This window comes from Sorex fumeus, unplaced genomic scaffold (genome assembly GCF_029834395.1).
Source record: "Sorex fumeus unplaced genomic scaffold, SorFum_2.1 ptg000033l, whole genome shotgun sequence".
In the NCBI taxonomy this organism is placed as follows: Eukaryota; Metazoa; Chordata; class Mammalia; order Eulipotyphla; family Soricidae; genus Sorex; species Sorex fumeus.
In genome coordinates, this window is record NW_026606090.1 from 8,254,575 (window position 1) to 8,267,538 (window position 12,964).

The 12,964-nt window shown below is 48.9% G+C and overlaps 1 protein-coding gene across 10 annotated transcripts in view; it reads right to left on the reverse strand.

Annotated features, from left to right (window-relative positions):
• The window catches only part of ANK2 (ankyrin 2), a 494,244-nt gene extending 481,617 nt beyond the window's left edge, over positions 1-12,627 (reverse strand). For 6 of the 10 annotated variants that reach the window (XM_056116844.1, XM_056116841.1, XM_056116840.1 and 3 more), the window contains exon 1: positions 12,507-12,624. In XM_056116844.1, the coding sequence (XP_055972819.1) occupies positions 12,507-12,614 (108 nt within the window). In that variant the 5' untranslated portion in view covers positions 12,615-12,624. Of the gene's footprint in view, positions 1-12,506 lie in introns of all 10 variants that reach the window. The other 4 variants (XM_056116850.1, XM_056116830.1, XM_056116829.1 and 1 more) reach the window with 2 other exon arrangements.
• Positions 12,628-12,964: the final 337 nt, after the last annotated feature.

The window sequence follows — 12,964 nt, forward strand, 5'->3', positions numbered from 1 at the left end:
AATCACAAAAGTAAAGATGAGTATCATTTGCTACATGGTAAGACTGACAAAATATGTTTGTTCAAAGGGGCTGGAGCAATAGCACAGCGGGTAGGGTGTTTGCTTTGCACGCGGCTGACCCAGGTTTGATTCTCATTATCCCATATGGTCCCCAAGCACCACCAGGAGTAATTCCTGAGTGCACAAGCCAGGAGTAACCCCTGTGCAATGCCAGGTCTGTCCCAAAAAGCAAAATATATGTATATATATGTATATATATATATATATATATATATATATGTTCAAGCTTGACAGCACTGGGGGTTCATAGCACGTTCTAACTTAGTGGAGGCTTGACAGTCTTCATTAGAAAAGATTTGCTACACTGCCTCAAATAAAAGTCTCAAAGGTTTGCTGAAAGAATGAAGCAATTTTATACTTTCTGATACTAAACAATGCTCAGGACAAAGAAAGTGGGAGGAAAAATAGATGCAGAATGGTGGGCTGGAGAGACAGCTGGATGGGCCAAGCACAGGCTTTGCACACGGGCATCACGGTTGAACCCCCAACACTGTGTGAACCCCCAAGCATCTGGGAGAGACTCCCAAACCCAGACTAGCCTATACACCTCCAGGTGTGCCCCCACCCCAAACAAAACAAAACAGAAGTACATAAACTGTCATGGAATAGAACCAGAAGATATACAGAACCAAAACAGAGGCCCTCTCGGATGGGAAGCCGAGGATCAAGGGAGAAGGGGAATGGGTTGATCCTTTGTACCTTAAGAATTTGAGACAGAGGGACTGGAGAGTCGGCATAGGGGCTAACGTGCTTGCCTTGCACATGACCCACCCAGGTTCCATCCCGGCACTACCTGGGGTCTCCCGAGCACTCCCAGGACTGAACCTGTGAGCACAGAGAAAGGAATAATCCCTGAGCACTACTGGCCCCAAGCCCCAAAATAAATGAATTTGGAAGAGTAGATTCTATGTCCAAAAATAGAAATTATTCATAAATTAAAAGTAAATGAGGGGTTGGAACAATAGTACAGTGGCTAGGGCATTTGCCTTGCACACAGCCGACCCGGGTTCGATTCCCAGCATCCCATATGCTCCCTCAAGCACCGCCAGGAGTGATTCCTGAGTGCAGAGCCATGTGTGACCCAAAAAGCAAAAAAAAAATTTTAAATAATAATAAAAAATAAAAGCAAATGAAACACTCAGCCACGTGGGTTCATCACCCACCATTCCGACCTCAGGGAACACCACTCTCGGCTGAGATCAGCTCATTGGCTCTCCTGCCATTGCCGGGGAACTGTCCTGGAACCCCTAAACTCCGCACTGTCCGCCATCTGCCTCAGCCAGCGCTGGGGATGTCTGAGCTACTAAGGCCCCAAAAGTGGCCAGTTAACTTGCTGTCCTGGCCCAGGCCCCTCGTGGCCCCTGGTCCCTGCCTCATCTCTGCTTTCTCCTGCTCAGGGCCCTTCTGAGTTCTGGATGCCGAGACTTACTTTGTTAGCACAACCCCCATCTTGGTTCCGGTCTCTGGGGATCTAACCTGACCAGCTCTCAAAGCTGCCCGTGTTGGGAAACTGGAGAAATAGCACAGCACACAGGGGCCTGCCTTGCACATAGCTGACCCAGGTTCAACCCAGGAACCACCATACGGTCCACCAAACAGAGCCTCCGGAGTGATCCCTGACCACAGCTGGGTATGGCTCAGAAACAAACAAAAAAAAACTAATAAAAAACCAAATAAAATTCTCCTTACAACCCAGAGTGGTACAGAGTGCTATCTCTAAAATTTATCCTTGTTAAACAAACACTTATTATCTACATGGCTCTAGCTATCCATCAGGAAACTGATTCTTTGTCATTTATTCTCTCTCTCTCTCTGCATGTGATGCATATACAAGGCAAGCATGGGCCACTAAGCTCCACCCTGGGCTCCAGCTGCAGCTTAAGCCAATGGGGGACAGCTAGATCAGCAGGCTGAGCACGTGCTTTGTATGCAGGAAACCCAGGTTGGATTCCCAGCACCATATGGGACTGAGCCCAGAGCACCCGCCAAGCACAGAGCCAGGGCAGAGCCCCTGAGCACCTCTGATGTGGCCCTCAAGCCAAAAAATAAACACAATTTATTTTTTTTAATAAATTTAAACCAATTAGTCCAAACTGCAGTCTCTTAAGAGCAACAATTCAGATTTAACTGAGGCAGCAACTGGGAGCGGACCAAGCAGTGCTCTATCTCCTTTCTTAAATACAGTTTTCTGAATTTCTTCATTTCAATCCCAAATGAAAATGAAGCAAGAGTGTCTAGCAAGTAGAAGGCTTGGAATGCAATTCTTTTTGTGAAATTTTAGAGTAACAATTATTTTTAGTAACATCTGGGCCAAATGTTCTTACAGGGTTTAGTTTATTCTGAAATTGAATACCATAGATATCAGGACAAGGTCTTTAAAATCCTGCACTATCAGTCTACAGTAAGTTTATTAAGAGGAAGAATATACCTTTTCATATATGTATGTATATATGTATGTGTATGTGTGTATGTATATGTGTACATATATATTCATATGTATAAACACTATTTCAGTAAATATAAAATATACAACATGGAGAAACAGCAGTTTTTCTTCCAGGCAAAGCAAAATTATAATGAGACTGTAAAATTATGCGAAATCTACTTTTCTTTGGTTCCTGTTTTTGGGTCACACCTACTGTGCTCAGGGATCATTCCTGGCAAAGTTCAGAAACATAAGCAGTCATGGCAATCAAACCTGGCTTCTCCCTGTGCAAGATGAGATCCTTCCCCAACGTACTATCTCTCCAGTACTCAAAATCAACTTTTCAACTCAGCTTCATTCTGCACCGACGATGGTCTAATCTTTCCGTTATTATAAAAGCCAATGGTGCTAAACCATGAGGAAATGTTATGGATTGCATGGAGCGAGAGAGAGAGAGTAGAGTGGGGAGGGTACTTGCCTTGCATGCAGCTGACCCAGATTCTATCCTCAGCTCCTTATGCTCCCCCAAGCCTGCCAGGAGTGATCCCTGAGTGCAGAGCCTGGAGTAAGTACTGAGCACCACTGGGTGTGGCCCAAAAACAACAAAAAGAACAACAAAGCTATGAATTATAGCATAGATGTTCCAACATGAAGATGTGAAAAAGATCTGAGATGCACTTTGGTGCTGTTTCTCTCATTAGTTCTTTTTTTAATTTTTTTTATACTTTTGGGGGTCATATCCGGCTTTTTGGGTCACACCCGGCATTGCACAGCAGTTACAGCAGTTACTCCTAGCTCTGCACTCAGAAATTACTCCTGGCAGTGCTCGGGGATCATACGGGATGCTGGGAATCAAACCTGGGTCGGAAGCATGCAAGGAAAATGCCCTACCTACTGTGCTATCGCTCCAGCCCCTTATTAGTTCCTGAATGCCTCATGTAAAGATACACTTTTAAGCAGTACAACCTCAACAATGGAATCTAAATGGTCTAGGTCAGAGGTTTCCAAGCCTAGCTTATCTACCTCCACCTTTTCAGGAAAAATTCAGTCATTGGCGCCTGGACATCTATCTTCTTTGAGAAAACAAATCCAAAATGTTCCCTCAATTGTACCAGAGGCTCCTCCTGTCCCCAGGATAAGTTTGCCATCTCCCAGTGGGCAGTGTCACCCACTTTTATCAGTAGCATGTGAAGCCAGAGTGATAGCACAGTGGGTAGGACATTTGCCTTGCACAGGGCTGGAGCGATAGCACAGCGGGTAGGGCGTTTGCCTTGCACGCGGCCAACATGGCCGACCTGAGTTCAATTCCTCCGTTCCTCTTGGAGAGCCCGGCAAGCTACCGAGAGTATTCGATATGCCAGACACAGTAACAACAAAGTCTCCAATGGAGACATTACTGGGCCCGCTCGAGCAAATCGATGATCAACGGGAGGGCCTTTACCTTTACCTTTATGGCTGACCTGGGGTCAATTTCCAGCATCACATATGGTCCACCCATGCACCTCCAAGATTAACTCCTGAGTGTAGAGCCAGGAGTGATCCCTGAGCATCGCTGGGTATGACTCAAAAAGTCAAATGTAAATAAACAAATAAATAAATAAAACACTAGCATGAAAGATTTGCAAAACTGGGCCAGAGCGATAGTACAGCAGGTAGGGCATCTGGCTTACACCCGGCCAACCCTATTCAGTCCCTAGCAAAACATATGGTCTCCCAAGAACTGCCAGGAGTAATTCCTGAGCTGGGTGTGACCCAAAAAGAAAAAAAAGAAAAGAAAGATTTGCAAAATTGACTATAATGCAGGAGTCAGAGACAATTGAGGGTTGAAGGTGCTTGCCCTGCAGGCAGTCGGCCCTAATTCAGTTCCCCATACTAAACCCCATAGGGTCCCCTGAATGCTGCGAGGAGTGACCCTTGGCAGAACCCAGAGCTAGCTCCAAACAATGTTGGGTGTGGCCAAAATGAAAAAAAAAAAACAATAAACAAGGCAAAAGTAGTTCAATTTGGACTGCTTAGATTTTGTTCTCTCAGTTTGGGTTTGTTTTCTATATGCATTGTCTTCGAAGGTCAAAAGAATCCAGCTTTGAAGTTGCAACCAGTAATCTTATCCCTTTTGACTGCAGAATAGCAAGACAGGAATTGGGGTCCGTGGCAAGAGCAGGTGGTTCCAAGTAGAGCTCAAAGGGCTCAAGGGTTCCCGGGTCCACTCCTGATCATTTCTGGGCCAACCAGACTAACAGCCGGTTAAGTGACAGGTCACTGGTATGGCCACTGGGCCAGCCCAGGGGTTAGAGAGAGCACACATGCCAGGGAAGACGCGGGGCCTTGCGCCCTTGTACCTTAGCCATCTCCGTGTCTTGGATGGCAGTTCTGTGATCAGAAAACATCCTAGACTAGCCATGGTGCCCAGCCCTGGAAAGACAGATAAATACAGCCCTGCTCTCCAGGAGCACAAAGAAGACTAAGTCTACAGCACCCCCATCCTGAGTGTAGGGGTATGAATTGTGCAGAAGGGAAAAACAGACAAATCACAGATTGTTTTATTTTCTCTTGGTATGGGCTACACCCAGTGGTATTCAGGGCTTATACCTGGTTCTGTACTCAGGGATATCTCAGGGAGGGTGGTTCAAGGGACCATCTGCATGCCAGGGATTGAACTCAGCTGGCAACATGCAAAGCAAGTGCCCTAACCCTGGTACTATCTCTCCAGCACATAGACAGATATGATAATGTGTTTTCTCAAACTCTTAGCAGCCATGTTTAGTGAAATATTTTTTATTAGTGAAATATTAGTGAGCATCCTCCACCCAGATCCTCCAAATTCCAGTAGGCGGGGGTCACACCCACCACCTGGCCCCCTGGCACCTTGTATCCCATCAGCGGCCAAGACTCAGAGACTATAAAATCCAGCTCCCGGAACCGCGCAGCCACATTTGCGGCCACGCGACATCTTATCAGGACATCTTTTTATGACATCTTGGAGCGATAGCACAGCAGGTAGGGCGTCTGCCTTGCACGCAGCCAACATGGCCGACCCGAGTTCGACTCCTCCGCCCCTCTCGGAGAGCCCGGCAAGCTACCGAGAGTATTCGATATGCCAGACACAGTAACAACAAAGTCTCCAATGGAGACGTTACTGGGCCCGCTCGAGCAAATCGATGATCAATGGGAGGGCCTTTACTTTTTACTTTACTATTATCTCATTCCTACTTTGGACAAACTTGCAGGCTATCGAATGTAGCCTGCCCACAGGGCAGAGTCTGGCAAACTCTCCGTGGCGTACCAAATATGCCAAATACCAGTAACAATGATGGGTCTCATTCTCCTAAAGAGCCTTGAATATAATCTCAGGGCTAGGGTGAAAGAGACGTTACTGAGGCCTGCTCGAGGCAATCGACGAATAACAGGATGATGAATGAATGAAAAAAAGTGAAATATTTTTTATTAGTACATTAAGATGTTCTGACTCTTTTCAGGAAGTCCTTATGTTTATAATGCTAGATTGTTTGGGATAAACTTGAAACTATAATTTTTCTCAAGAAGACCCTCAAGGGCCAGAGAGGGGGTACCTACAGGGGGTAGGGTGCTTGTGTTGCACGTGACTAATCCAGGTTCAAATCCAATATGGTCCCCCAAGTAGCATCAGAACTGAATTTTGAGTATAGAGCTTGGAGTAACCCCTGAGTATTGATGAATATGGCTCCCCACCCTTAACAAAACAAGATATTCTGGTGTGAAATAGTGAATTTTCACTAGGAGCTTACTCTGAGCATCTCTTCCAGGTACTTACAATAGAGCTAGCCAGCAGGGGACCTGAGCATTTCTTGCACATGTCCCCTATTTTTCAACCACATCACAGCATAATTTATCAGGACAGTTAAATCTCATCCCAAATAAAGATATCTCAACTAACTACAAATCAGCACCCTCCTACCTATGATGTGCTGTACGTAGATAAAGTCTTCCTTACAACCTTCATGTCTGAAGGTATGGACACAACAATAAGCATGAAGTAAGAAGATGCATCTATAGTCATACAAAGACCTGGGTGCATGGGGCAGGAGCAATAGTACAGGGTTACGGTGTTTGCCTTGCACAAGGCTGACCCGGGATGGATCCCTGGCATCTGTATGGTCGCCCGAGCACTGCCAGCAGTAACTCCTGAGTGAAGAGCCAGAAGTATGCCCTGAGCATCGTTGGGCATGCCCCCCCCCAAAAAAAAAGAAAAGGAAAAAGTAAAGAAAGACGTGCATGCAACCTAAGCTGCAATTAGCGCTTCCCTGCTGGTTTATCTCCATCTGTGGAATGTGCCAGGGTACATGAGGGGTTACTCTGGCCCCTGGCATACAGTAAGTGCTTAGCAAATGGTGTTTGCTGTTATTACTATCATTGCCAACACTTCTTTGAAAATCAACTCAACCTGGTATTGTTTATTTGCTTATCAGAGCCACGCCCTGTGGTGCTCAGGGGACTGTGTGGTTCTGGGGATCCAATTATCTTGCTCTGCATTCCGCCATCGCTGGTATGAATCTCCGTTTCCACATACCGTTCTCTGAGCACCTTTAGAAGTGACTCCTGAGCACAGAGCCAGGAAGAACTCCTGAGCACCACTGGATGTGGCCCAAGAGTTAAAAAAAAAATACTGAATCCTGAAGGATGGAACTTTCTCAACAACTGAGGACAGAGGATGGTCCATGCTTTGACCAACATTCACAAAACTTATTTTCAACCAAATCCTCACAAAACTGGAATAGAAGCAGGGTTTTCAAGTGTGATGTAGGACTGATTTTATGACCTCTTTTCCAAGCTCAAGACAAAGGACAAAAAGATGTTATGGACCAACAAAAACCTGAGTCCAAAAGAAGTTAAAGAAATACAGGTTCTTGGGGATGGAGCGATAGCACAGTCGGGTAGGGCGTTTGCCTCGCATGCAGCCGACTGGGGTTCGATTCCGAGCATCCCATATGGTCCCCTGGGCACCACCAGGAGTAATTCCTGAGTGTAGAGTCAGGAGTAACCCCTGTGCATCGCTAGGTGTGACCCAAAAAGAAAAAAACAAAGAAATACAGGTTCCTCAGGGTCACACCCCATCCACAGTGTTTAGACAAGTTGGGTGTAAATTAGGTCTAAGCAATTGTTTGGCGTATTCCTTTTTTTTTTTTTTTTTAGGGGAAAGGGACCATACCAGTGATGCTCAGGACTTACTCCTGGCCCTGCACTCAGGGATCACTCCTGGCAATGCTTGGGGAACAATATGGGGTATCAGGGACAGAACCCAGTGCAAGGCAAGCAAACCTTTGCCCACTGTTCTATCACCCCAGTCCTAGGCAATCATTCCTAAATTAAAAAGAAAACAAAAAAATCAGCCTCAATCAAAACAGGCAGCAGCGCAGGAGCTTAAGTTTATGACGTTAAAAAAAAATCAATCCCTAACTTCCACTGTCCCACAGCAATCTCAGGTTTCACACTGACACTCTCTCAGCCAATGGTAGCATCTGGCTCTTGGGGCTGGTAGAGACAATGGCCGATCCATAACTTTCGTCCACTTTAGACATCTAGATGGATGGGCTAAGAGCCCAGTGTGTTATAATAACCCTGAAAAGCTTTTGGCTCTGGCTGTGAACACATTAGCATTAACTTAAATCTGTTGCTTTGTTTACGGCAAGAGAGACTGGCTTCTGCTTTTCTGCCTAAAAGGAACGGGCTAACGGCGGCAACCAGCAGCCAGGCGTTCAGGAGTGAGGTTGACACTGAGTACTGCAAGCTAATCTCTTTACTTGCAGTCACTGAACATCTCTGCTGCATTTCCTCTCAGCTCATCTTTTTACATATATATATATGATACTTTCTCTCTCCCCGTATTTGGAGACATTGACATAAATGTCTCATTTCCCTCACCCGCTCCCCCTGCCCACCCACCCATCTCTAACCTGAAGTGTGAAACAGAAATGAGTGAGAGTTGCCTGAAGATGTCACCATTTAGAAATGTCACACATGCACATTTGTCTCTGGGCTCGAGACTGCAAGCCCTGCAGAACAGTGTTCCGATTATTCTTGCTGAAGCCACTCAGAGCTACCAGCACCCGTGGCCCCCCATACATCACTGCAGTTGAATGTCGAGGTCGGAGAGAGCCCTCATGAGACCCGCAGAAACTGATGATGGCACACAAAGGGGCGACCCACAGGGCTTCCGCGCTGAAGCAGAGGTTCTCCCCCCAAAATGGGATTCGGCGGTGCCCGATCCAATTATGAGTTTATTGCTTTTACAAACAGTAGCAAGGCAGAAGAATTAGAGTTGCCCATTTATTCCTATTTCTATTGATTTTCAACAAATAGACTGGAACTCGCCCTGCCAAAATCGGATTGAATAATTAGCAGATGGGCATAGCAATACCATTATGGAACAGCGCGCTATTGTGCTACCATTTAAATCTCATTACACTGATAAGCCGGCCTGGGAATACTCTAGACGCGGTCACTCATTCAATCAACAAGTATTCTTTGAAAATCTTTCCAGGCTCAGTATGAAAATAAAGAAGGGTGGGGGCAGAGAGGGGTGGAGGCTCCTGTCAGCCTGCAGCTGACCTCAGTCTGATCCCTCATGCCACCTGGCCCCCTGGGCACCACAGTTGGGTTGGGACAGGGAGAGGGAACAACCCCCAAGCACAGAATTAGAGCAGCCCCGAAACACCACCAGATGTGGACCAAAAACTAACTGAATAAGGAAAAATCACATCTGTCTAGACCAGGGATGTGGCGCAGTAGCGGAGCACTTGCATCGCATGTACGAGGCTCTGGGTGTGACACCCCGCACCCCCGCTGCATATAGATGTTTTCAAGGGTCCCCATCAATAGTTCTGCATAAAGAACATGAATAGAGTCGGGGGAATGGCTCAGCGGACTGAAGTGCATGCTTTGCATGGGGGGCCCTAGGTTAGAGTCCCAGCCCTGAGCACAGAGCCAGGAGTAGGTCCAGAGCACCACCACGTGTGGCTCCCAAACCAAACACACACACACACACACACACACACACACACACACACACACACAATCATGACTCATAAAGCCACCAAAATGGCAAGAACATCTAAATACTTCTGTGGTGTTCAATGTGTTATAATTGAACAATGATCCCCATATTAACTAGAATCATCCACATTCTCAGGAAGCCAAGATTGCAAAATCTAATGGAATCTCCTCCAACCCCTTTTACTTCCCCAAGAAAAGAGAATTTAATTTTCCTTTGGGGGGTTATTGTGTGTGAGAGGGATATTTGGGCTACACTCAGGAGTGCTCAGGGCTACCCCTGGCAATGTTCAGGGGTCCACACCCAGCGCTGAGGGTGGAATCAGTGTCATCAGTGTTGCGCACTTGCCAGGAAGGGGCCTTCAGCCCTGTACTGTCTCTTGGGCCCCTAATATATTCATTTTCTTTTTTTTTCTTTTTGGGTCACACCCAGCGATGTTCAGGGGTTACTCCTGGCTCTGCACTCAGGAATTATTCCTGGTGGTGCTTGGGGGACCATAAGGGATGCTGGGAATCGAACCCAGGTCAGCCGTGTGCAAGGCAAATACCCTACCCGCTATGTTATCACTCCGGCGCCCATATTCATTTTCAAAGGGAAAAAAAAAAACAAGCCAAACTCCAAATGGACACCATCCCCTTGAGAAGCAGGTGTTTGTGGGGCAACCAGGGCCCCTCAGCTTTAACACCCCTGAACCAATGTGCTCCTGAATGTACAAGCATCAGAGAGACACGGTCTAAGGCATGTGGCCAAAAAACCGGGCGTGGTCATGGGTGCTGGGGACAGAGGGAGCTGGGTCGGTAAGAAACCTCCGCACAAACCTCCCTGCAGGGACAGGTGGGGCGAGGCCTTCCTCCTCCGTGGCTGCCTGTGACTTTGCCACTGAGTCACAGTGCAGGGCTCCCATCACCAGACCCTCGAGAGGTCTGGGCACTGCTGCTCCTCAGCTCCTTGCCCACCCCACGCTGGGTGGGGCTCCCTGGAATTAAAGGGCCCATGCACAATCAGTGCCCAGCCGCACTGGGTGGGGCAGGCTCTCGGCCGTCATGGGCAGCTGCTCTGTGGCTTGGGTCCCCCATGGCCAATGGGTACCCCAAAATGAAAAGCAAGAGTCCTCATCTGGGCAGATCCTTGGCTCCTGCACCATCCTCCAGCCCCCCCAGAAGGTTTTCTCTGTGCCTCCATGTCTTCCGAATCCATCTCTGCTCCCAAAGCCAAGAGGAAGCATCCAGGAAGGCGTGGGAAGGGCGGGGGTCGGCCCTCACCACACACCGCAGCTCTCCATGCACAACCGCAAAGCCTGATAATGGGCTTGGTGCTTTTCTTCTTCTTTTTTTTTTAGTTTATATTGAAAGACATTCAGAGAAATATGAGGGGAGGAGAGAGAGACAGAGGAAGAGAGAGAGGGAGAGGGAGAGAGATGTGTTCAAGAGCAAAAATGGGCTTCTGGGTTGGGGGGAGGAAGCAGAGAATTGTATGTAACCTTCTGGGAGAAGGTTACATACAATTTCTGCAAATTGTCTTAGCCTGGAGTTCTCTGCAAAAACAAGTGCATCTGGGTGTTTTCACAGGCACAGTCTTGCACTCACAGTGTTCCTTTCCTTCTTTTCCTTTCAGTTTTTGGGCCACACCCAGGGATGCTTAGGTCTTACTCCTGGCTCTGAGCTCAGGGATCACTCCTGGTGGCGTGCAAGGGACCATGCCAAGGATCGAACTGGGCTGCCTGCATGGAAGACAAGTGCCCTTCCTTCTGGACTATCTCTCAGGCTGTTTACCGTCTTCCGAGGGGCTTGGAGGAAAGCCATCTCCCCTCAACACCCCCTTCCAGAGCTTCCAGAGCCTCTTCCAACCACACCTATGTCCCAACTCTCAAAGAAACGAAGCGCTATGGACCGAGAAGGAGCAGCAGGTCTGGGGATGGGAATGGGGTCCCCTTCATGGGAGCAGACCACACCTAAGCACACGCAGCTGACCACACCTCAGCACAGAGAAGAGGGGCCTCCCTGCAGGCAAGCGGCAACGTGACACTGAATAGCAGCAAAAAAAAAAAAAGCCCCACCCAAAAACAGTGCTTGGAAATTTCCCCCTCCTACAAATCATACACTTTAATTGAAAAGAGACATCAGAGGGCTGAATCGATATGTTTCCTTTGTGGGGTGAGGGGATTGGGCCACACCCAGTAACGCTCAGGGGTCATTCCTAGCAGTACTGAGATGAGGGGTAGAGGGGCGAGGGGCTTATGCAGTGCCGTGCCGGGGATTGGAACTGGGGTCAAGTGCGTTTGCAAGTCAAGTGCTTTCAGCCTTGAACTCTCTACTGCAAAGCACATGCTTTCATTGAGCTTTTGAAGCAAAAAAAAAAGAAAAAGAAAAAAAGAAAAGAAAAGAGCATTTGCAGGCAGAGCAAAAGGAGCGGCGAGAACACAATCATTCTTCCACTGCCAGCACCTGCTCCAGGCGGCTGATCCAAATCTGGCCCTGCCCTGCAGGCTGTATTAAGGGCATTGCAATGCGCCAGAACCGCCCTGCCTGTGCCCGCCAGCCGGCCAGGTTCACCAGGCTGCTGGCTCTCCCGCTATCCGCCACAGAAAATGGGGGTGGGGGTGGGTGAAAGGTTGTGGGCAAGCCACTAAATATTCCTCCTGCACAGACAGGGCAAGGAGTGTCTGGGCAGAAGCGGCTAGGAACCAAGCTGCCCTCCTTCCCTCCTCCCTGCCCTGCCAAGTCCACGCCGGGGTGTGGACTTGGGAGATGCAGGGGGTTGACCCAGCGCTCACGACCCTGCTGGAACGTTCTTCCCGCAGCACACACGCATACGCTGCAGCAGAAGCCCTCCAGACGTGGGGCTTGGGTAGGGGGAAGGCATTTGCACAGGGGGGGAGGTCAGAGCAAGCCCGGCTGCCCCGCCCAGACGCCGGGAGTGTCTTGCCCAGGCCTCCCGGACACCCCGGCTCCCCCCCTTCCCCAACACTTCCTCCCCCCCTCCCCAGATAAAGACCCCCTGTGCGCACTTACTGGGCGCAGCTCCCCGGGCAGGGCGCGCGCGGGTCCCGGCCTCCTCACCGGCTGGTGTCTCAGGCAGCAGCGGCGGAGAAGACTTTCCCATCACAGCCTCAGACTGAAATCCATGTGCTTCCCGCGGGCCAGTCGCCGCTGCCCACACAGCACCACATGATCGCCTGTGACATCAGCCACGCCAGACGCCCGCCCCGGCCCGCCGGCGCGCAGCCCCCAGCCGCCGCCGCCGCCGCTCCCCCCGCACTCCGCTCCCTGCATCCCCCGGGGCGCTCCCGGGGCGCGCGTGAAGGCAGGTGGTACCCGGGCAGGAACTGTTGTTTTCTCGCTCTCTCGCTCTCGCTCTCTCTCTCTCTCACACACACACACACATACACACAGATTAGGATCTGGGTCCTTCTGCTTCCAACAGAAGCGGGGAATAAGCCAGAAAAACACACT